The 24,237-nt window shown below is 41.5% G+C and overlaps 2 protein-coding genes and 2 non-coding genes across 5 annotated transcripts; 3 read left to right on the top strand and 1 right to left on the bottom strand.

Annotated features, from left to right (window-relative positions):
• The first annotated feature begins 1,747 nt into the window (after positions 1–1,747).
• nucleolin (nucleolin multifunctional protein) lies at positions 1,748–8,647 on the top strand. Of its 2 annotated transcripts, none has more exons than XM_088313306.1 (16): positions 1,748–1,915; positions 2,874–2,969; positions 3,030–3,120; positions 3,311–3,394; positions 3,638–3,877; positions 4,051–4,221; positions 4,990–5,073; positions 5,161–5,284; positions 5,785–5,921; positions 5,996–6,122; positions 6,195–6,343; positions 6,434–6,551; positions 6,790–6,935; positions 7,122–7,248; positions 7,472–7,803; positions 7,928–8,647. In XM_088313306.1, exons 1-16 carry the CDS (start codon positions 1,898–1,900, stop codon positions 7,990–7,992), a joined length of 2,109 nt encoding a protein of 702 aa, XP_088169432.1. In that variant the 5' UTR covers positions 1,748–1,897; the 3' UTR covers positions 7,993–8,647. The 2 variants fall into 2 exon arrangements, with proteins under 2 accessions (XP_088169432.1, XP_088169433.1); XM_088313307.1 differs by having other exon boundaries at positions 3,311–3,403; positions 3,638–3,868.
• LOC148324220 (small nucleolar RNA SNORA57) lies at positions 3,430–3,566 on the top strand. Its single transcript, XR_015846423.1, has one exon. It is a non-coding gene; the product is annotated as a small nucleolar RNA SNORA57 (small nucleolar RNA).
• LOC148324219 (small nucleolar RNA SNORD82) lies at positions 3,910–3,981 on the top strand. Its single transcript, XR_015846422.1, has one exon. It is a non-coding gene; the product is annotated as a small nucleolar RNA SNORD82 (small nucleolar RNA).
• Positions 8,648–13,074: 4,427 nt separating the features above from the next.
• b3gnt7 (UDP-GlcNAc:betaGal beta-1,3-N-acetylglucosaminyltransferase 7) lies at positions 13,075–18,559 on the bottom strand. The gene is made up of 2 exons (XM_088313379.1): positions 18,337–18,559; positions 13,075–15,575 (listed from the first exon to the last, which is right to left on the bottom strand). Coding segments are annotated over exons 1-2 (1,236 nt in total). The 5' UTR covers positions 18,339–18,559; the 3' UTR covers positions 13,075–14,341.
• Positions 18,560–24,237: the final 5,678 nt, after the last annotated feature.

The raw sequence follows: 24,237 nt of genomic DNA, 5'->3' as shown, positions 1-24,237 counted from the left end.
AGGTGCTGGAGCCTATCCCAGCTATCTTTGGGCATTAGGCGGGGTACACCCTGAACTGGTTGCCAGCCAATCACAGGACACACATAGACAAAGAACAAACATACAAACTCACAATCACACCGTGGGTCAATTTAGATTGTCCAATCAACCTACCTTGCATGTTTTCGGAATGTGTGAGGAAACCGGACTACCCGGAGAAAACCCACGCAGGCACAGGGAGAACATGCAAACTCCACAGAGGAAGGCCATAGCCGGAATCGAACCCACGGCCTCTGCACTGTGAGGCCATGGTGCTAACCAGTCACTCACCGTGCCGCCTTCCGAATATGTAACTCAGATTAATTTTTTCAATGTACTTATTCAAGTTTAGCAATTCAAATATAAATTATTCAGATTACCAGCGGCACGGTGGCCGACTGGTTAGCACGATGGCCTCACAGTGAGAGACAACATCGGGCGTGGGTTCAATCCCGGCTCCGGCCATCCTGTGTGGAGTTTGCATGTTCTCCCCGTGCCTGTGTGGGTTTCCTCCGGGTACTCCGGTTTCCTCCCACATTCCAAAAACATGCATGGCAGGCCGATTGACCACACGAAATTGCCCCTATGTATGAGTGTGAGTGCGGATGGTTGTTCGTCTCTGTGTGCCCTGCAATTGGCTGGCAATCAGTTCAGGGTGTCCCCCGCCTACTGCCCGAAGATAGCTGGGATAGGCTCCCGTGACCCTAGTGAGGACAAGCGGTACAGATGATGGATGGATGGATTATTCAGATTACGTTTTTATTCAGGACACGTTGGAGAGACTCCCAGCTGCCTTGGGAACACCTTGGGATCCCTCCAGGAGGAGCTGGACAATGAGGCTGGGGAGAGGGAAGTCTGGGGTTCCCTGCTTAAGATGATGCCCCCGCGACCCAACCTCGGATAAGTGGAAAAAAATGATTAATGAATGAATTATTCAGATTCAGTGTCTGGTGGCAGATATTTCAGCCCATTTTCTTGTTACATTAACTGATGAAGCCAGCTCAGATAAATGGAAGGAACATTTTCAAAGATCCCAAGAACAGTGCAAATGTGATCAATTCAATGCCTCAAATGCCCAAGAACAGCATTTGATCAGAATTCTGTGTAGTATTGGATCACCATAGACATGTGCCAGTTTCACTAATTGGATCTGGATCATATTTACTAATTTGAAATACCCAGTTTTGCGATTTAATCTTTCCCAGACCAATCTGGTCCAGACAAAATGTGTTTAAATCAGAGCCAGAAATATTCAATATCCAATATTATTACTATGGATAATTACAATTCCAATCTTAATTATTTTCTGCCATTATAAATGCGCATTTGCAAGGTTTACAAATCTCAGTGCAACAAGGAGCTAGTTGCACAGACTGTGCACCAATGTTGTACAAGTGCTATATTTAAACCACGTGGTTCCAAGACAGCTGCATTTCGAAAGCATACAGTTGCTCTCCTGCATGGCCATGTGTAAAATACAGCATGAAGGAAATTCGGTACATTGATTAATGATTACCGTACAGATGCAAACGATTAATTTCGAACTTTTTTGTATTTACAGCAACCACTGGTCTAACGTGTATTATTTTAATATAGTCCACGACAAATGGTTGTTTGAAGGTTGTTGAAACAAATAACTGTTTGTTTTCTTCACGGAGGCGAGGCGCGGGCACGATTAAAATGAGCTTCTGTCTGATTGGACGCCACAGTCACGTGGGAGGGCCTTACGAGAACGCGCCCAACAAGAGAGCGAGGAGCTCGTCCTCGTCTCAGTCTTTCCTGTCCAGTTCCCCATCGTGTAGGCACCGCCACGTGCATGCTGTAGTTATTTGCCTGCTTCATTTTCAACGTCCTTTTCATTGAATCCCACGCTAGCAAGATGGTAAAGTTAGCGAAGGTAAGATCCGCTCAAATATTTTTTTTGTTGTCAAAACGTTTGCTTTGCGTTTTCCAGTTAATAGATCGGCGCCGCGCACGAGGCCTTAATGCTGTAGTTGTTGCGTCTTTTAAAGAATGCGATTATAAACTGCGGAGGAGGGCCTCTTAACCCTGCTAGCAAATGTTGTATTTAATGAAATTTCTGTTAAATATAAGACACGAACAGAGTATATGATTCACAATGGCAATAAAATGAGCAGATCTTCCTGGATTTAGAGCGGCCATGTTGCCTTTGCTGTTGGCTGCTAGCGCGGCCTGCTCACAGTTAGCCACTCAAAATGGCATTCATGCGCCTTCTGGTCTTGATCCCGCAATTTCGACGCAGAGATGACCTCCATTTATAACCCGATTTGTATCGGTCCAGTCAAGCGGTGCACAAAATGTAGCTTCGACCAAAAAAAAAAGAATGTTGAACAAAAGCGTTCACACGAGGTTTCGCTGTTGAAATATATAACGGTGGTTCGTCTCTGATGTTACGCGTTTCCAAGTCATTTCGCCATCCTGCTTTGTTGTTTTTGTTTTAATTTTAGAGCCATCTCGTAAAGTGTTTTTTTTTTCTCGGAGAAATCGTCTTAACATTTTTCCACTAGCGTGGTCTTTATAGTGTGACATTTAGCTTAAATGCTAACGCGCAGATCGGCAGTGTTCCACGTGGGTTTGGCACCTCCCCCACCGTCTCACAAGAGGCAGAACACACGTCGCCCACGCTGCGACCCCCAAACTTTACATCTACACTTAATGCATGAATTTTGTAGACTATAGACAAAAGTAATTTGTTCAATATAGACAGAAGAGTTCTAGTGATTACTTTACAACATAACACAATAGGTACTGCTTTTAGTGATTGTCCTGGAATAATTTGGAAGAACAAAACTGATTTGATTCACTTGCAAAAAAATTTTAAAATCCGATTTTAGGCAGCAAATAAACAAGCAAACCAGAAGAAAAAAGCCCCTCCGCCTCCCAAAGAAGTGGATGAAGAATTAAGTGAAGAAGACAGTGAAGAGGAAGAGGTATGGCATCATATGTTTTTATCATCAGAAAGGAGAATAATTTTTTATCATGTTTTGCAGACTCCACCGCCCAAAGTGGTAAAGAAAGCGGCTGCCGCTAAGGCGAACATGAAAAATGGAAAGGCTGCAAAAAAAGCAAAAAATGATTCAGGTAAGCCGTATTATTTAATATGCCAAAATAAAATTGCTTGACAAAATAGTTGGCATACTGTTAACAAGGTTCTGAAAATATTGCAAAAACTGATCAATAACTAAAAGAAAGTTAAGGGAAGCTTATTGCTGTATTTAAACACTCATTTATACTAAAAATTCTTGAATATGTTCATCCTTTGTATATCCAGGATCTCAAGAGGCCCCGACGCCCAAGAAAACACCTGCCAAGCCTGCACCAGCTGCAGATTCTGATGATGATGACGACGACGACGGTATGTCCCGTAAGGTTGTTTTAAGATTTACCCACCCTCCATTTCTTGGCACACATGCGGTTATCCATACTCATGTGTGTAATGTTCGGAGGAAAAGTAGCAACAGCGCTATGTCTTCGGTGCTGGTGTGTTTCATCGTCCACCAGTTCTATCCTCAATCGCTGTGACACCTAGAATGCGTTCCGTCTTTCTTTGCATTGTTTTTGGCAATCTGCTGATTTGGTGCGTTGTCTCTTAATGAAGAATCCGAGGAGGAGCCATTGACACCACCAAAGAAAGCAAAGACCCCTGTCAAGCAAGTGAAGGCCAAATCTGCCAAGGAGCCCTCGGATGATGATGAGGACGAAGATGATGAAGAGGAGTCTGAGGAAGAGACCCCTCCTCCTAAGAAGGGTGCAAAACAAGCTGCTAAGCCAAAAGCTAAACAGGAAGAAGAGGATGATGATGATGACGACGATGATGATGAGGAGGATGGTAAGCCAAGCCAAGCATTTACTCGTAAGAAGTTTGTGGATTTTGCAAATGATGATCATCAAGGGACTTAATACTGAAGTTGTGTGATGTCACCTTACTACTACCTGATGTATTGTTATCGTGTAGATTGCACTTAAGCAGTACTTTGTCCGAATGGCTAAATAGATTTCTGTGGTTTTCAGATTCAGGCGAGGAAATGGACACAACACCGGCCCCAGCCGCTAAAACAAAAAAGGCGGGCTTGGTCAAAGCCTCTGAGGAGGAGGAGGACGACGATGATGACGAGGATGATGATGAAGACGACGAGGGGGAGGATGATGATGAGGACGAAGATGACGACGAGGATGAGGAGGGTGAGTTATGGTGTGAAATTTACCTCGTGCTGGGTTGAAATTCTAGGTTAATGTCCTTATTGCAATTTTAGTCGGGAGTATGGAAGGGTGTTATAAAGGTAAGCGTGGTTAAGGTAATTATAGTACTGCGTTTTCAATGTTTATTTCCTTTAGATTTTAGAAATGGCTAGGTAGTTATTAGTTTTAGTATTAAAAAAACACAAAAATTAACTTGTGATAATACTAAAAATGATTAAAAACACTGCGGTAAGTATTGTGTAGTCAAATGTCAATGAAAGTTTTACGCCATTTTGATAATACTGGGTACAGTTTAACAGTCCACAGACTTTGAATGAAAATAATGGCAGCACGATTCATGGATGCTGCACTCCAATTGTAATAAAGCTAGGATGCTTTGTTTGAATATGAAGTTTGTGGCTAGAATTCTTGTTGAAGTATTAAACAGTTGTATCGCGTACCATTTTGTATACTGTATATATTTTTCATATTAAATATTTTTTTTACCTAGCTTTACTTTTTAACCTGAGTTAAATGGTTTTTATTTTCTAAAGTTTTTAAAAAAAAATGTGTCAGTTTTCATTCATGAAAATAACCTTGGTCACAGTACATCCATCTTTCATGTACCAATTTTCACAGTTCTTGCAGTGCAATATAAACCTGGGCGGTTATATGAAATTATTTGTCTGAATAATCATCCGCCCCGCCAATCATAAAGACTTAACAAATTGAAAGACTGTATTTTACATACATTACTACGTCAATTAACAGAAGCCCCAGTGACTCCTGCCAAGAGGAAGGCAGAGGGGAAGAAGGACACTCCTCCTGCCAAGAAGGCCAAGTCAGAAGCAGAATGTAAGGATGCTCTAACTTTCTTGTCAAAATGACGGACATTTGTTGATGTTGTCAGTATTAACATTCATTTATTCTCTTGTCTTAAAGGCTTCTGTCTGTTTGTTGGCAACCTGAACTCTGAAAAAGATTTTGATGAGCTCAAAGATGGGATAAGGAAATTTTTCGCCAAGAATGACATTGAGGCTGCTGATGTTCGGTTAGGTGGATCCAAGTAAGACATTTTGCGCCAAATTTCCTAAGCGAAGGTCAAAGTTGAACTAAAACATACATGGACACTACATAGTAAAACAACACATGTTCGTTTAATAATAAATGGCCAGGTTATTTGTTTTTGTTTTTTTAGATCATTTTACACTTGAATTTAGACCATGCATTGCAGTATACCCCCCCCCCCCCCCCCCCCAGAAACATTATTGAGAATTTCTCAACATAAATTTCGGCGTGAGACAAAGTGGTGCCGGAAGCACGGTAGTCATTTTCCCTGCTAAAATACACCCGAATAAGCCTGTTATATTAGTAAGCAATCAGTCGGAACGGCAACTGTCAGGCTATTAGCTTCAGAGTGTGCAGAATAATTTAGGTCTATCAATTAGACCTGCTCGTGCCATACAATACTTTTATAATATCAACAATTTAGTTGGGTTATAAATATGTGGTGTGGGGTTTCTGACATGTAATTTTTAATGTCTCTTGCATGGCTTTCCTCAACAGGAAATTTGGCTATGTAGACTTCTCAAGTGAGGAGGATATGCAAAAGGCACTGGAACTCAACGGCAAAAAGTTTTTGGGCCAGGAAATTAAGCTGGACAAGGCTAAAAGCAAGGAGGCCTCCCTAGATTCCAAGAAAGGTACCTTCGGTGTCCAGTTGCACATCAGACAAAATAGTATGTCGTTATTTATAGTGTTGACTTTGTATCCACAGAAAGGGACTTGCGAACACTTTTTGTGAAAAACCTTCCCTTTGCTGCCACTGTTGACGACTTAAAGGAGGTTTTTGAAGATGCAGTTGATGTCAGGTTGCCAGTTGGCCAGAATGGGTCCAGTAGAGGGTGAGCGCACTTTCGTCAAATCTCGACAAAAATACAATTGGCCTGAATTAAATGTTTCACCGGCTTTTCCAGAATCGCCTACATAGAGTTCAAAACTGAGGCGGAGGCAGAGAAGATGCTGGAAGATGCACAAGGTTGCGATATTAAGGGAAGGTCCATTATGCTGGACTTTGTTGGAGAAAAAAGCCAACTCCAACAAAGCCTAAAAGGGGGGGTCGCAGGTAAGTGTACAGCTAATTGGTTTTTCGTTGAATGTAGTAGATGAGAGCGTCTACTCAGTGGTCTGACGTCCATATTGTCGCTTCCTGCAGCCGCCAAGACATTAGTGGTGAATAATCTCTCCTTCAGCGCCACCGAAGAGGCCTTGCAGTCCACGTTTGAGAAGGCAGTTTCCATTAGAATCCCACAAAGAGATGGCAGGCCCAAAGGGTAAGTAAACCCATCTTGCATGCAGTTTGACTGCACCTTCTCATGAGCTCTTCATAATCTTCCCATGATTGTGCATGGATTCGCACGAGAAGCAGAGCCAGTGCACAGTTCAAATCGGCTCCGCCCCAGTCACGTGAGGCTAATGGCCATGTCTGCTGTGCTACATGTCTTCTAAATTCTAACACGTGACTTTTTGGTTTGGAACCAGCATGGTCATTTTTTCTGTTGTCTTCCCCAGGTTCGCATTTTTAGAGTTTGACAGCGCAGAAGATGCTAAGGAAGCCTTGGACACATTTAACCACACAGAGATTGAGGGCCGCTCAGTCCGACTTGAGTACAGCCAGAACAGTGGCAGCAGGCCAGAAGGAGGCTGGGGCAAGTCTGGTAGGTCTTTGGGCAGAACACTTGGATTTTTGCGGTTGGTCACATATGATGAAAACTTAAAACTTCTTAAATTCTGTGAGGAGTTCAGATAGTCAAGTCCTGATCTGATCGACACACCTTAGCTTGGTTCTTGTCTTAGTCATGAGTCCGAATGAGCCATAACATGTTGACTGTGTTTGTTACCAGGTCCAACAAAGACCTTGTTTGTCAAGGGTCTCTCAGAGGACACCACAGATCAAACCCTCAAAGATGCGTTTGATGGCTCAGTGAGCGCGAGAATTGTCACCGATAGAGAGACGGGGTCCTCTAAATGGTACGTCTAGTGAGAAATTGTACTTGTGCACTGTCCTGTCCTGAGTTGGTAGACTTGATTAAGTTGGACGCAGCTACTTTCCTCTGAGAGGTAGCTATCTTTGTCAGACAATTTCCAAGACATCAAAACTACGAACTGAGGGAATTGCCGCTTGTGCAATTGACAATGCTTTAAATCGCAGCAACCCATGCGTGGTACATAAAGTGAACTGTTTTCTCTTTAGCTTTGGTTTTGTCGACTTTGACAACGAGGATGACTGCAAAGCAGCCAAGGAAGCTATGGAGGATGGTGAAATCGACGGTAGCAAGGTGACCCTGGACTACGCCAAGCCCAAGGGTGAAGGCGGTTTCCGTGGAGGCCGCGGTGGTGGTGGATTCGGCGGCGGATTCGGCCGCGGTGGCGGTGGATTCGGCGGCGGCCGTGGTGGCGGTGGATTTGGCGGCCGCGGTGGTGGCGGCAGAGGAGGGCGCGGCGGATTCGGCGGCCGTGGTGGCGGTGGATTTGGCGGCCGTGGTGGCGGCAGAGGAAGAGGAGGTCCTCGTGGAGGCTTTGGAGGTAAATAAATTTTAAGTTGTACATCTATCAAATATTATAGTTGACCAAAAGTCATTGTTTTTGACCATTTGCTTCCCAGTTCCCCCAAATAGAAATCTGTTCTGACGCAACTTTTTCTTTTTAGGTGGTCGAGGTGGTGGCGGATTTGGAGCCAAGCCCCAAGGAAAGAAAATCAAGTTTGATGACTAAATGTGGTCTTTAGTTTTTTGTTTTTTCTCCCCACTTTTTGAATGGACTCTGGTTTCATCAGTTTTCAGAGCTTTTGGACATTCCAGAAAGCGTCATTGATAAATATTTAACTGTAAACGGGCATTTTAGCCCTTGTATTTAGAATACTCCACCTTTACCCGCCCTCCTGTGCCAAAATGGCACGTTTGACCATTCGACCCGCGTGAGTACTGAATGTCCTGAATAAACACTTGCGCCCCCTCCAACCTCTTTAGTTTATAATTGTAATAGAGTGAAACGGAATGGGTCTGGCAAAACAAGTTTGCTGTGAAAACTGAGGCTAGTTTTTTTTCCCCTCTCCTTCCGATACATACTTGTGTAAATTAAACAGTTTGTCTATTTTACCATTTTGTAAAAAAAAAATACTTGTATCCACACTTGTATCCACTTTTGTTTTTTTGCTTTAGTCTTACTGTTGTGTTAAGCATTTTGCTAGGCTTTGCGTCCTTATGATTTTGGCGTTAGGGCAATATTGTCTTGTTTATCGGGATGTGTTCTGTTAAAGTTGGAGAATGACTGCACCGCTCAATTGTGTAACATATTGGTATTGTGTTGACTGTTTCCCATCTGAGAATCTAATTGTCTCATTGAATAAACCTTGACGGTGATTTTTAAACTGGTCCTCAGTTCTCTTGGATTTATCCTCTGAGCTGATTGATTGCGATGACGCGGCATCATCCGTTGTATCTGGCCAGTCTCGTCCGCAATAATAAGCGGCACTTTTGAACAACGTACTGTCCGGAAACTCATAACGTCCGCAGAAAGGGACTTGCGAACACTTTTTGTCAAAAAAAAAAAAAAAAACTTCCCTTTGCTGCCACTGAGGCCTTAAAGGAGGTTTTTGAAGATGCGGTTGATGTCGGGTTGCCAGAATGGGTCCAGTAGAGGGTGAGTGCGCTTTCATCAAATCTCTACAAAAATACAATTGGCCTGAATTAAATGTTCGACTGGCTTTCCCAGAATCGCCTAAGAGTTGAGAGGCTGAGGCAGAGGAGATGCACAAGGTTGCGATATTAAGGGAAGGTCCATTATGCTGGACTTTGTTGGAGAAAAAAGCCAACTCCAACAAAGCCTAAAAGGGGGGGTCGCGGGTAAGTGTACAGCTAATTGGTTTTTCGTTGAATGTACCACCGATCAAACCCTCAAAGACAACAGTGTCAGGAAACTCATAACATTATTCAAATGTGCCATTTGATTAGAGTTGAGCCGGATCAGCGCATAGTATACAACTGTGTTCAGTAAGCGAGTGGCGTGCATTTAGTCACCAGAAGAACACGGTTTGCTAAATGTAATGAAACATCAGTAAATAAAATGTTAGCTGACTTTAAAAATAACCTTGCATTGCATTTTTATGCAAAGCCTTTGTTGATGGCCAAGCAAAAGTTAAGCCATGATTACTTTCGGCGCGGTGCAATATCTCGGTGGAAGTAATGGCTTAATTGTCGCTTTGCACAATAACAAAAACCTTTGGTTAAAATGCATTGTGGGATTCTAGTTACAGTAAAACTGTTTCTGCATGAAAACTAAAACAAATTAGTTATTGGCCAACGTTCTGTCGGAAGTTGTTTTTGTTAGTTGGGAATTCTGTCTTGTGTAATAAAGATATAATCGCCCCCCACCCCCACCCAAATAAAAATTATAACTAAATGTCAACCTATATTTTGCGTCTTTACACTTTTAGTCGGGATTCTGGTTCCAATTAACTACAAAAAATGATAATGACACGTGAACGCTTTGTCCACCAGGGGGCAGTCTGACAACAGCTGAGTCAACACCGTAGATCAAGAGTCAGGCCGAGTCTTCTGTGCTGGCGCCATTTTTTTCAGTCCGACTGTGACTCAAGCTCTATGACAGACAAGAAATGCCCGAATGTTGGGAATTGTCACTTGTACACATTTCCTACGGCATGAATAATCAGAATTTCATTATGGAAGTTGCTGTAAATATAGATTTGAAGGCGATCTTACCACATGTTTTCTTGTGATTAAAGCAAATGGCGTGGATGACGTCATACCGGCCGAGGCAGGACGCCCGTCAAAAAAAAAGAATAGAAATAGAAATCCCTTTATTGTCATTGTACTCAAGTGTGCAACGAGATTAGAGATTGGAGGCGAGAAGATGAAAAGATACTGGATGGATGGTATTTCATTCAGGAAGACCGGGAACGAGTACTGACTTTTTTTTTTATGTAGTATTGCCATCTGTTTTTTGCTCACTGTGCTGCACGGCCTCCCTTTTTTCTTTAATAAGAAATCATTCAATCTCACAATTTTATCACATTAACTTTTTCAATACAAAAATTGAGAACACTACATATACAAACAATTCCAGGCATTCCAGTTCAATTAGCTACATCATAAAAGATTACTCATTAACATAGCATTAAAGTCAACATATAGACAAATTGTGGACAGACTTCGAAGAAACAAGAGTATGTCAAAAAACATTTTAACTTGCCTAAAAATTTACATATTTGAGAGTCTCATTGTCACTGGAACAATATTCAATGGGGTAAACGTGAACCATTTCGCTGTGTGAATATGAAATTGCCAACATTATCGCAAATTCGTGTATATTTGTATACAAAACAAGTGTTTATATTTTCCTCAATCTTTATAGTGTGACCAGACGTTTGAGAAATTTCAGTACATTTTCGTAGAGCCTTAGGTCATCGTGCAAAATGTAAATAAAAACAGAACCTTTTCCATTATTGAATTCGCTCCAAAGATGAGATGTTTATCTATTTTGGATTGAATATGAATTGATGCAGACAAGCTCCGATATTAACCAAAGCTTTTTACTTTATCACCATTTATATATTTATCTGAATTGTTGTTGTATTGCACTGGAGAGAGGAGCTCTCTAATCTCGTTGCACACTTGAGTACAATGACAATAAAGGGATTTCTGATTCTGATTCTTCTTGTGCAGACAGTTATTCTTGGGGCCTTTGAAAAGATCGAAGGCTGGTGTGAAAGACTGCTCTGCCCTCCAGCCAACCTATTAACCAGACTGACATCAAAAGACTCCCCCGATTTGTGTCAACCAATATGCTGCTGATCAGCAGGGTCTTTTGGGAAACCGGGTGTGTACCCAGTTTGAGTGGAATAGCATCACTTGAGTGGGAAATTTACCCTGGATGACAGTGCAATTTGGCCCGTGATTGATTATGTACATTTACTAGCCACAAAGCTGCTAAGCTGGCATTACACCAGAAAGAATTACAATAAATTACATTTTCAAAAATATTTTCCAAATGTGTGGTGCATGCATGCAATTATTCAAATATTTTCATTAATAGTTTATAATTGAAACTGTAAGACAAATTGCTTTGTGGAAGGCAGCATGGGGCCGTATGGGAACGTCTGCCTCGAACTCCGGATCAGATCTCCATTGAAGAATCTCTGTTTGCTCAGTGGGGAATTTGCATGAACGCCCTTTAGCATTAAATTGGCTAAAAGTCAAGAAACTATAGTGGATCCCTCACCTATTCAAGGTAAACTTTTTTTTTTTTTTTTCCTGTGGAACCGATCAGTCAGTCACTGAAACACTCACCTATCCATGTTTTTGTGCTCTTCCTATTGCTCTTTAGGTTGCCACAAAATGCCAGCAAAGCCCTGACTGATAGGAAAGTAGTAAATTGTCACAGAACTATTTTGAAGTGATACGTCTCGACTGAGACGTTGCATGTATCTTTATACAATATGTCGCAGAGGAGATCATTATAGTCTCGGTTGTTACTGCATTAAAATGTAATCTTTCGTTTTATTTTAAATAATGCAAGAAGAGTTAATACAAAGGGTTTTGAGAATAAGTTTGTAGTAAAGCCTCGGCATTGTTCCATCTATTCTAGGCAGTCGTAAACATTTAGTTGCAGGAGTGGCAACTAATCCTGTGCCAAAAATAGGGCTTTAATCAATTAAAAGGAACCCGACTGTAATGACACGTTTGCTCGATTTGATTTATTTGGCTGTTAGTAACAAACGTGAGGAAGAAGCCGCTGACGAAAATGTCAAGTTCACCGTTTTCACTCATCACTCATGGGCATTTCGGCTCCTTGTAAGGAAGTATGTTATAGGCAATGCATTTGATTTTTAATAGTGGTCTATAGTCAGACACGAGTGAGCTCTCTCATTAGCTGAGGGCGATGAAAGGCCTTGAATGCAGCTGGGCTAAAATGACAAGAGCACAATCACAGGTATTTGGACATGTGGTTTCTTCCACCCGCCTCCTCCCTCTATTTTCCTAACTTTCTTTCTTTAGAAAAGCTATTGAAGCCCACCTCACACTTTCTTTATTTCCTATTGATTGAAAATTACAATTGTTTTGCTTTGATCGGCAGCGTGCAGCAATTTGGTTTGCAACTAATTTATATAATCCCAGAATGCATTGCAGATGCAATACGTGTGTATTTTGTGTCGGACATAGATGACAATGGAGAGAGATAAACCTCTATAAGCAACGCCTCTGTGATGTGAAGTGCAATATAATATGTAGACGATTCAATTTCTCCCTGCTTATTGATGGCGGATTCATTGTATCTTTATAATGATGCAAGATTGTGAAGATACAAAAGATAAGTCTTTAAGAATGTCTCCATTCCTTCTATAATATATAAAAATAAAAAAGTGTAACATTTTAGCATCATGTCAGTAAATAATAATGTTGCTAAATTTCCCAAAAAACGATTAAAGTCCATTATCAAAAGTGGTTGCTTCTTTGTGTCTGGAAAAAAAAAAACAACCATTGTTTTAAGGGTGCTTGGATTACTTTCATGAGGTGACGCAGGTACAATATATACTGTTTACCATTTACAGTAGTGTGACTGCTGCTGCAACAATGTGTTAACATTGGACACTATTGTTGGATGACCTATTATATATTTTCCACAAAGATCATGGATGTTGATAAGGGCCAAGACAAAAACTGCTGATCTAGGACAGATTTACAAAGAAAAGTTATGCTTGGACCAAAACAGAACATTTATTTACACTTTCATATTCACATGTAGAATATTGCTTAATTAACATCCACTCCCAGCACAGCTAACATGGATTCCATGCTTTAAATTAAATATCAACCCCACATTTGACACCCATTGTCAAGGACAGGACTCTTAAATTAACGTCTTATATATTCGTACCGGTAATTGTTTTTAGTACATTGTCATAATGTAAATCGTCAATCAATGTCATGTCAAGTATATCAGCACATTCAATTATACTGGCACCTCACATTTATTTATTAAATTTTTTTCTCAACATCTCTATTACTATGGGGGTAGCAGATGTCCACGTCAGTCACATTCTTTGCCAAGTGCAAGGACCTTTAAAAAACAAAAACAGAAATGTTTATGCATGTCTAAACAAAGCACTGGTTGTGTAGTGCTGCCTTTCATTGAGACACCGTGGGTTTGATTCCCAGCCACAGTCCCAAGCACGGATAAAAGATGGATGGTTTACATCAAGAAGGGCGTGTGATGTAATTAAAAAAAAAAAAAAAAAAAAACAACCGTGCCAAATAAATCATTTGATTGGGTAAATTGCTGTGACACCAAAAGTCGCAACGACAAGCATGCCCAGACAGACCTCAAACATTGGAGATTGAGTACAGTCTGGATTATGAGGTAGAGAGTCATTCTCTTATTTTAGAATTGTTCAAGCAACTATAGCACACATATACAGGCCCAAGGCAAAGTAATGTGAAATATTTCGTACACTAAAATGCACAATGGCTGTCCAGTGATGTCTTACAGATACTGGCCTCTAGGGGGAGTGGGGCTAAATATTGGCAACTGTCATTTTATAGCCTTAAAGATTTAAAAAAAAAAAAAAAAGAAGACAAGAAGAAAATTTCGATCTTTTGGGCAGGCGGGACCATTCATAATTGTGTTTACAAATAAGTTGTATTCGCATTTATATGTTTATCATCAGTCAGTCATTTTCTTCTGCTTAAGAAACCAATGAAGAAAATACAGTATGCTGCAAATTAGATTCGAGGATGGCGGTCCACAGTAGCAGTGAGACCCAACCAGGCCAATATCATAAAGATCACTTTACTGTCCTTATTGTGTTACCATTGACACCACAGCGTTAGTATTAAGTCTTTGAACTGCCTTATAAATACCACAATTCCCCACGCTATAATTTAACTGTTGAAGAACTTCTTCATGAAAAGCACGGAGCCAACAAATACAGTCCAGCGCTCTCTCAACAGAAAGGAGAGTACGCACTGCTTTGCCTTTGACAATTTCGGCAAACATCAAGATGCAGCTTGCGTCTCTGTGCTGACCATTCCTCGTTGGCACCAAGCTATAGGATCTCGACTTTTTGAGAGCAGACCAAATCACTGTTGACCAGATTCCACATGTGTCTGAGTTCCGCTGGGAGCAGTTTGTGAACAACAATCATACTCCGAAAGAAACAAGGTTCTCTGTTCAACTTACTGCTTTTGTTTTTCACGAGGCCAAACGTCTTAAAGGCGTTGTGCTTTATCGGAGCGACCTGAAGGACCTCGAGGCACATGCCCAAGAAGACATCATCAATGGGGTACAACTCCATGGCGTCTGCTACCCAGTGAAGCCTCCGCGCCACGGTTCTATCCATCAGAAATCCCCCTCCACCGGCATACGGAGGGTAATGGGTCTTGTTGTACAAAGCCGGTGGGATGTAATACTTGTTTTCCTTTTTACGGATTGGCCTCGCCTTAAAAATCACATCCCCCACAAAGAGATTACTCGCATGGCTAGTGCTGTCTAGAAACTCAAAAATGTTCTCCACGTTGACAAAGACATCGTCGTCCCCCTTGAAGATGTAGCGAACATTTGGGCAGTAGGTGTGGAACCATTTGAGAAAATGGGTCTCCTTCAGTGTGAGGTTGAAGAAGCTATCCAAGAAGCCCCACTGGAGGATATCCCCATAGATGTGGTTCTCATACTCCACAAGTTTCTGATGATTTGCCCTTTCGGCAAGGTTGGATGGTTTACCAAGAAGGAAAAGCGTCTTTATCCTCTTGCCGTTCAACACTCGCTCTTTCCCCCAGGTTTTCCGAATGACCTCTCGACGGTCGTGCTGGGTAGCCACTGACTTGATCACCATGAGTAAGTATATTTCTCCTGAGCACTTCTCAGGGTGGTTGAGAAGCATTGGGAAGTAACGACAGTGTCGGTAAAGCATGAACTGCTTGAAATTATCCTCCAGTCCCCGAAACCAATCCTGGCCTGAGAGATTGAGATTGGCGCTACAGTTGGAGCTGGTAACATCCCAGGTTGTGGCGCTGTTTACATCAGTGACACGAGGTTCCGGAGTGGTTGACCGACCAGGTGGCTGGTGTTTGCTTGCTTTCCAAAAACTTGTTATTCTCCGAGAGGAGTGTAAAGCTCCAGACTCCTCTCCCTCTGAGGTATCCATGCGAGCTCGCCTCTCGAGTTGAAACGGAGCCCCCATGTTGATGCTTCCCCTCTGGACAATAGTCAGTGCCACCACTGCCAGGCAGAACATGACAGCCACCCTCTTGCACACCTTCCAGCGATCTCTGTTGTTCATCCTAGTCAAGACAGAGGAAAGACAAAGCAATACAGCTCAATTAAGGACATTACAATTTTACGGCATCAGACGCGAAGTCTGGCAAGAGTTCCACAAATCTCACCAGAATGCCCCGAAAGCCACTCAAGACATCTCATGAGGCTTAAAACTCATTTAATGTCATTGACAAGTATACTTCTTTCTCTCTTATGTACTTCAGTGGGAGCGTCTGATGCTACTCCACTATAAATTTCTAACTTTGAAACTAATTCATTGATGCACAACTACTATACCAGTAGATGACTCATTTTAGACATGACAGCAGTCCAGTTTGTGAGTCCACTCCATTTTGTGCAACCTACCTTTTGCCTACTCTTAATTATTAAACAACCGAAAAAGACAGAATTAAACCTCTTTTCCTGGTGAAAGGAGAGATTCTCTTCTTTCATTTGGTAGTTTGGTGTGTATTCAATCATTGACCATAATATCCTGTGGGTCTTGAAAATGTAAAAATGCTCTAATGAGCATTGGCGTCAAACTGACCAGCCACGTAATTTTATGCATTGTAAAGCAACCATTTTCTTGTTTTATAACTTCTATGTTTTTTTTTAAAAATAAATTGAGCACTAGTCAAATGCTGTTTCTTGACTTCTTATTTAAGAGCTACTAATCCATCATATTTTTGTGTGTGTATGGTTGAGCCCCCACATATTTATTATTTTTGTGATCAAGCTACTTTGGCGCCATCTGGTGGCATGTTGACATATAAAAGTGAATTGAGAAGTTTTATTTTGATATAAATAGTGCTTTGACACAATTTCATGGCCCAAACCTTTTTAAAGCAGTTAACTACCTACAGAATCTTTATTTCCTATGATTAGTGGGGGTGGAACACGTGGTTTCGCAGTCTTAATGAAGATTAATTTTCAATATACATGAATTTTGCCTTTTGTTTTCCTTTTTTAATAAACGTTTTCCCCTAAACACACAATCAAAGTTCTTAGCATTGGAGGGAAGCCAAAGAGGAAAGCTGTCGACAAACCGTATCAGACATTATTCCAACCAACACCAAAGGCTACTTTTTTTTCCTTTTCCTTTTTACATCCTGGGTGGCTCGCCAGTCATTTGCAGGGCACAAGTAGACAAATAATTCAGAAAATTCACACCACTAGGCAATTTAGAGTCTTCAATTGACCAACCAAGCATGTTTTTGTTGTGAGAACACCCCCGACCCAAACACAGGGAGGCCATGCAAACTCCTCACATGTGGTTCTGAGCTGAATTTGAAGGCTGGACCGCTTGACTGTGAGACAGAGCTGCTTACCATGACTATTTGCCAACTAAAAACATGAAATATCACTTAAAACACAACCTGAAAGCTAATGAAGGTTTTAATATGGCGAGAGTTTGGATTCTGGAATCAAATATGGTAACGTAGGCTGTCATTGGAAAATGTTATTCTGGAATTTGACAAAATTTCACTTCACTCATTCAATATGTACTATTATCCATAAAGTGTGGAGGAGTTTGGCATGGGCGTGGTGTGTCGTAGTTCCTCTGCTGAGTTCAGCACAAATAGAGAGGGTTCTCTTCACGTCCCACTCAGTGACAATATGAGTGAGTGGGACTGATCATCCGTTTCTACGTATGCTCTGTGATTGGCTGGGAAATAGTCCAGGCATTTTGCCCATCTGGAATTGGCTCCAGCTATCCGTGACCATGAACAGGATGAGTGGTATATAAAATGGGTGGATGGATGCTTTTGGCATGTGCCAAGAAAGTGATCCTGAAGCTATATTTTTTTCTCTCTTAATTTTTCACTGAACTGAACACAAAACTAACAAGCACCAACCGACTGGCGGGCAGAGGTCAGAACTCTACCAGTTGTTTTTCTTTTTTCAATTAGAATTTTGGTAGAATATATTAAAATATCTGTTTATGAATGTTACTGTAATGAGACCTGAAATAAATTCAATAGTTGACTAGACTAAAGTAAACTGTCAAAATTACCTTCCATACCAGGAAGAGGCTTCGTTGCCATATGTTACACATTTTATTCTGATGCATACATCTTCCTCTGTGTAGCTGGCAAAACCAAAAACTTGCCTCTGGAGAGAATATATGTTTATGCACTGTACTCATTTTCAATTTTATTTATTTTTGCTTGCACACAATTACGGACAATCGATTGTGATGTCTTATAAAAGTATTGACATTTGAATATTTTTTTCCCCCAAATAGTTTTTGTTTCCAATATTTACTTTAACAACATTAAGTTCTAATAGAGTGAAAACTTCATCATTATTGTAACACCTGTGGAAGAATGTGAGGAATGCTGCGTCACTTGCAACGTGAAATAAAGTCCACTAATTGTCACGTTTCCATCATTTCATGCCAGGGCTCGTTGCACTCTCCAAAGACACTCCCACACGAGACCTTCGCTCTTTTGTTTCAAATTTTGGTCTACATTTAGGAGCCCCCAAAAGTTGATTTAAATACTGATGTAGGCAAAATGATGAAAACACTTTTTTTTCTTTTTTTTTTTTAAACATTCTTATTTAGTGATTAAGATTGATTATAGCCAATCACATTTACAAATTGTGAAAGTCCTTATAAGCCACGATTTTTCTTTATTACTGGTTGATAAAAAATAAAAGAAAAAATCAGTAGCTTGTGGATGGATGCATTCTGTTGACAATAATAATGAACGGGATTGTTCAATTATGCCTACAATCGAAATTAGGGGGGGATCCTGAAAAGGAAACGATTAATGTGACACTTACATTGTTCTCAGGTCTGCGGAGCTTGATGTAAGGAAACGAACCAATTAACCGTTGGTATAATTCAGCGCAGAAAAGTCCAACTGTGGAGACGGGCGAACAGTTTGGGTGGCAAGATGATAAGAAGAATCATTTAGAAGAAAAGTCAACCTGAAGCATCTTATTGCAAACACACAAACGGACACACACACGTCAGAGGAAGAAAGAAAGACGAAAGTTTGTGCGTGCCGTGCAGCTGCAGACTCCGCTCACTCCCCCTCCGGCTTGCGCTTTTCAACACGCACCCGCGGCGCGCACGGAACCGCGCACGGAACCGCGCACTTCACGTCAGTAGACAAGCCCACCCAACTTGAACAGTGCACACAAAAGACACCACGTCACGCTTTCAATTATCGTTTTCGGAAATAACAGGAACAACATTGATATTATTTTTCGTTTGTTTCCAAACGTAACCTTTTCAGCCCTACAGTATCTGATTTGCTGTAGTTCTAACCTTATTTATTTTAATACCAAAGCCAACAGCTGCAAAAATACGTGTCAAAAAAAGTGTCAAACAGTGCTTAAAATCTCTTTTACCTTTGCATGGGCTGAACCAATCGGGGTACATAGCCCAGGACAGTAGTAGGCTCATGACCCGAGTGATTGGTTCATCCCTTGCATCACATTACAATTGTTTCCCAAAAAAGCCTTGTCTTACCCTGAGCCAACCTCATTTGTCATATGTCAGCAAAGCGATAATAGTATATTTGCACTTTTGTAGCTTAATTCCATGGCCTCACAGAACGGAGGTTGCAGGGTTTGATGTGTGAGGAGTTTGCATGTTCTCCCCGTGCCTGCGTGTGTTCTCTCCGGGTACTCCGGTTTCCTCCAACAACCCAAAAACATGCATGATAGGTTGATTGAGCACTCTAAATTGTCCTTAGGTATGAGTGTGAGCGAGGATGGTTGTTTCACTTTGTGTGCCCTGCGATTGGCTGGCAACCAGTTCAGGGTGTCCCCCTGCCCGAAGATAGCTGGGAGAAGCGGAACAGATAATGGATGGATGGATAGCTTAATTAGATACCAGTTAACTTCTTTTTACACTTGTATTACATCTTAGTATCTTATCAAATGCCGGTACCGTTAAATAACTGAGCAGTTTCTAATACACCAGCGTCAAGTAGACCAGTAGTCAAGGTCATTGTTGACTTATTTATTTTGACCAAATATTGATTAAAAGTTACTGATAATGATCACAGAAAAAAGATTAAGTTGGAAGTCACATTTGGGGTGGAATTTCCATTAAACAAGCACCACAATGACTGACTTAACTATTATTATTCAATATGGAGTGGACAACGTGTTGTGACATCAGCAAGAGGTCCTGTTGTTAATGAGCAGCGACTGTGTAAACTCCAAAAGTTTTTATGAGCCGGCAGGCCTTTCTTGGTCACTGTGTGACTAAGGCTTATGTACGTATAGGTCATAGATAAGCAAGTGGTGGGCAGGCTGCTTGAGGCCCCCAACCACACTCTAGGTGACCCCTTGATTAATATAAAAAAAATCTTTTTGGGGGTGGGTTTTAGGTTCAGACAGGATTTATAAGTACCATTTCTATTTTATTACCTATTGATTTTAACGAGAGGGATAGAGCTTGTTATGTGTTCAAGCAATGTTGAGATATTCCCTGCCTTTAAAGTCCCTGTTAAATGAAAAGTGTAAAATGAGGCTTTAATAATGAGAAAAATCAAGCCTTTGTTTCCGCTCTCAAGTGCTGTGGGCGTGTCCGCTGACTATTTTGAAATCACACCCTACTCATCTGTCAATCAAATAATACTGTTTATTGCCACTCCCAGTTTAAGTTTCCACGTGAACTCAACATAAAACAGAGAGAAGGACATTTTCTGTGTTTAAAAAAAACCACACAGCTTTGCCTTTCAGTCCGCTAGCATAATGCTAATACTAATTAGCGTCAATGTTGCAATGCCATATCCCTTTGAGCAATGGATTGAACACAAATAGTGCAGTAACTCATGTTGACAGAAAATACAACAGCACTCACAGGCATATATTAGTTGCCCTGTGCAAAGAAGGACTAACATTAGTGCCGCACTGATGAGATAGGTGAAGTTGAGACGTCCCAAGGAAACAGTATATCCAACTGTCTAATCAAAACAGCAGGAGAATGCCTGTTTAATTGATGTGGTGTGATAAAAACGATTGAATTATTTTAATTCTAATTTTGCCATTACTTTATGTTTATGTACAATGATATGAGGTGTTATCAAAGTCCTCCATTGATTGTGTAACGCCTCAAAAGCTACATTTTATATTTGTGTATCTCTAGTGTACTGTATAACTGAGTGACAACTTCCCATTTTCCATTTTTCTTTATAGTTTTAATCAACACACAAAGCAAACACAATGACAATGCTGGGACCCACTGTGCTCTTCCGTCGCTTTGTCAACTCGAGAAAGGACAGCAACATGCCTCTGTGTGCTACAAAACAGGAATTTTCTCAATCCGAACACAGCTGTGATCCAAACGGCCCCCTTCCTCTCCTTCTCTCCATTTCCTGCATCCAACAAGTTATCCTTCTCAGAGCCATGTGCATCCTGTTGCCTGCCTGCCGACGCTGCTTTTTCCCGTTTGGATATTTCTCCCCCCTCCTCCGGCTAACTCCTGCAGCTGCAGAGTGGCAAAACATCACAATCATTACTGACGGCCCACAGCCACACTCTAGTCTCCTCATCAAGAGCTTACATGGCGACACACACACAATGCAGCTTTTCTCACCTCCATGAGGCATTTGGGCACCTCTTGGCTCTTTGTGTTGCTTTTATAGCCCGCACACATCAGGCTGGTGTCCAACAGGTGCAGGAGGTTAGTTTTGCTTTAAAAGATGGAAAGCAGTGTAGAACGTGGATGGATGGAAAAGTTTAAATCTAACAAGGTCACTCAAACAATATTCATTCATTTTCCGATTTAATTGACAGAATAGAACTTTTAAAACAAGAAAAAAAGACAAAGGTTACAATGACCTCATGATGATTTGTCCATGTAATTGTCCCGCCCCAAAGAGCTAAGAGTTCAACTCAGCAGAACATGAGAAGATGTGACGTGAAATGAGAACTCATGCATTAAAGTAAAAAAAAGAAAAAAAGAAAAAAAAAACAATCACATTCAAGAAAGGCAGTGCTGGGCACTTGACCCTTTTTGCGGGTCAGCCCCTCACCCTCCGGCTGCGATCTCTGTACCATTCCAGCCTCGACCCACCGGCCTTATTCATAAAAATTCTCTGTCAGTTCTTAGTGGAGCTTTTGACTTTTGAATTTTTGTCCATTTCAGCGCATTTCCAGAGTAGGCTCATCGTATGCATGAGGGCCGATTTATGAGCCGGACTAAAATCAACTTCTGACCTTTGTTAATCGAACCCATTTTTGAAATTTGTCACAGGCCGCCACAAAAATGGGCGTCCGGCCGGGACGGAGAGCCGGCCCATTCCGCTCGCTGGGATGGATTGCCCTGCTCTGAAAATAGGGTTAATAATTTGTTAACAGCTTCCTTCTTCGATGAAACGGACCTTAGCACGAACAAGGATATATGTGAGAAACAGAGGAATTGTTGAATATTAAAAAGGTGGAATGACTTAGTTAAAAAGCATTTTTTCCTGCCTTGGCAGTTCTCCGTCAGTTTTTCCGTTCTATCTTTTATTGCAGTTTACACAAGAACAAGGAAGGTGTCAAGGTGAGCAGCGATGAAAGAAAATCAAGCTGTAAATATGAAGTAGAACTTTCCGTCTTTTAGCCCACAGGAAGTTTACCCTGATCCTATTGTTGAGTTAAGCCCACCGGAGAGGATCACCTGGCTTCTGTCAGGTGTTTTGCGCTCAAGGCTTACTGTCACCATGAAGGAATTTACTGCTGAGGAGAGGGAGGTGTTGGCCTTGGGGGGGTGGGTATGCTTGAGGGAATACCGACCCCCTCCACACTCACCTTGTCCACTCAGCCATCAAGTGAGGATGTTTTTTTTTTTTCTGACCAGGCAACAGGAACAAAGACACCAGCGTCTTCTCCCCCCACAACAACCACTCTACCAAATAGATCAGCCCATCCCCCCCGGCAATTAGCCCCGAAAGTTGAAAATTGTCCCGTCACCAATCTATGTGCGCCAAAGAGGCCGCAACTAAAAAGAACAAAGCAGTTCTAACTTTGTGAATTATCTAAATGTGAAAATCACCGTCCATGGTCTTACTGGCGTTTGCTTTATTTGCTGTGTTTACCAAAACCAACAAACATGCCCTGAAAGTGTCAACAAGTGTGTAACAGTGTTGCTGGAAGGGATGGTGGGATCACCGGGATCTATCTCTCGGGACTGGTCAAGAGGAAACAGGAGGTTTACGAGAAAGGCGCCCTCAAATGCTCTTCTTGGCTGGTGTTATCCGTTATCAGCAGTGCACATGGCTGCTTAGCTTACTGATAAAAACATCAGAGTGGGATGGCGACTGATTCAAACCCGTACGAGATCCTAAAATTGTTGTTGGAAACTACTTCGTCTTTAGGATAACACATCCATTTCAACGAGCTTCACGGATAAGCTTGTATGTTTAAAATTATGAGCTTTATTTAGCCCCTACTTATCGATCCCCGCATTTTAGCAAATTCATTCTCGGAGCAAATCAGCAAGCTCGGGACCAGATGGATTGTGAAGTCACAAATACCGTGAGAAATCAGCTTGCGCACTAGTTTATCTGTGTAAACACATTTTGCCCACACCAATCTCATGCTCACACCCCAGTGAGACGATTTCTGCTTTTGCGATGTCAAGCACTGTGTGTGCTTGCACAGACATGAGTTTAATAATGGAAATATCATTAGTATCAGTTATATGAGAGCAAAGCCATATTTGTAAATTACATAATTTGAAGACGTGTACGTTTATTTTTTATAAAGCCTAAAACTGCTCATTTGGCTTTTAACTTACTCACTGTTATACAGTCCAGAGGGATGTCCAACGATTCGCAGTGAGGATGCGACCAGCGAGCAGTAACACAATGTGAGGAAACAAGTCGCACATGACACATTGACGCACTTGCATGCAGGTGGCTTAGTAACCCTTAGCTCCAGCATGCTGGTACCGTCCAGCTGTAATCGCAGCATAGAGGAAGCCGCTGCTTTATTTTTTTTTTTTCCATCAAAACAAAACAATGAATGAAGAGATAGAAAGGGAAAAATAGATGTCTTCTGACTAACATGAAAGGAGGGAAAAATATTTCCCAATCTCTTCATGGCTGTATTACAGCATCAAGTGAGGACTGATATGCGTCAAGTGTGCTATTTAAGTTTGAAAATGTCAAGTTGATAAAGTTGAATACAAAGGAGACAACTGGCATCATGCACCGGAAAGCTCTCAGTTAGATATGCTGGGTCTGCCTTCTTTCCATTTGCCATGCTTGTAAAAACAAGGCTCATCTGCTGTTTCGCAACAGTTTGTTCTGAAGTGTGTCATTTTAGAACATAGTCCACTTGAGTCAGAGCTCTATTTATATCAACACTTTTAAAAAAAAAAAAACGACCCCTTTGTTATCCAGGAGTGGGGAACCTCAAGGGTACCTTGACAGGTCTGAGGGTTGACCAAAGTCAAATTAACAACCCTTAAATCACTCATTAAACACTCTCGCCACGCTATCATCATGGACAAAATATTTGGAGTTACACCAAAACTACCCCTTTGTAGTTAAAACAGTTTCCACTCTGCTGTTGGAATGTTTCTGTGACTTTTTTAACATTTGAGTATATTCATACTGGTGGATTCCCGCTTGGCCGGACTGCAATTTACAATGTTCAGGTGCTACTACAAGCTCGCCCATCAGTTCCTTCCGCAGGCGGATCAGATTTGATATCAATAAATATTGTGCGTCTTGA

Source organism: Idiotropiscis lumnitzeri, chromosome 13, assembly GCF_059441095.1.
Source record: "Idiotropiscis lumnitzeri isolate Australia: NSW breed Sydney's pygmy pipehorse chromosome 13, RoL_Ilum_1.0, whole genome shotgun sequence".
NCBI lineage: Eukaryota > Metazoa > Chordata > Actinopteri > Syngnathiformes > Syngnathidae > Idiotropiscis > Idiotropiscis lumnitzeri.
Note: the sequence above shows the minus strand (reverse complement) of the source record. Positions and strands in the feature narration are given on the sequence as shown.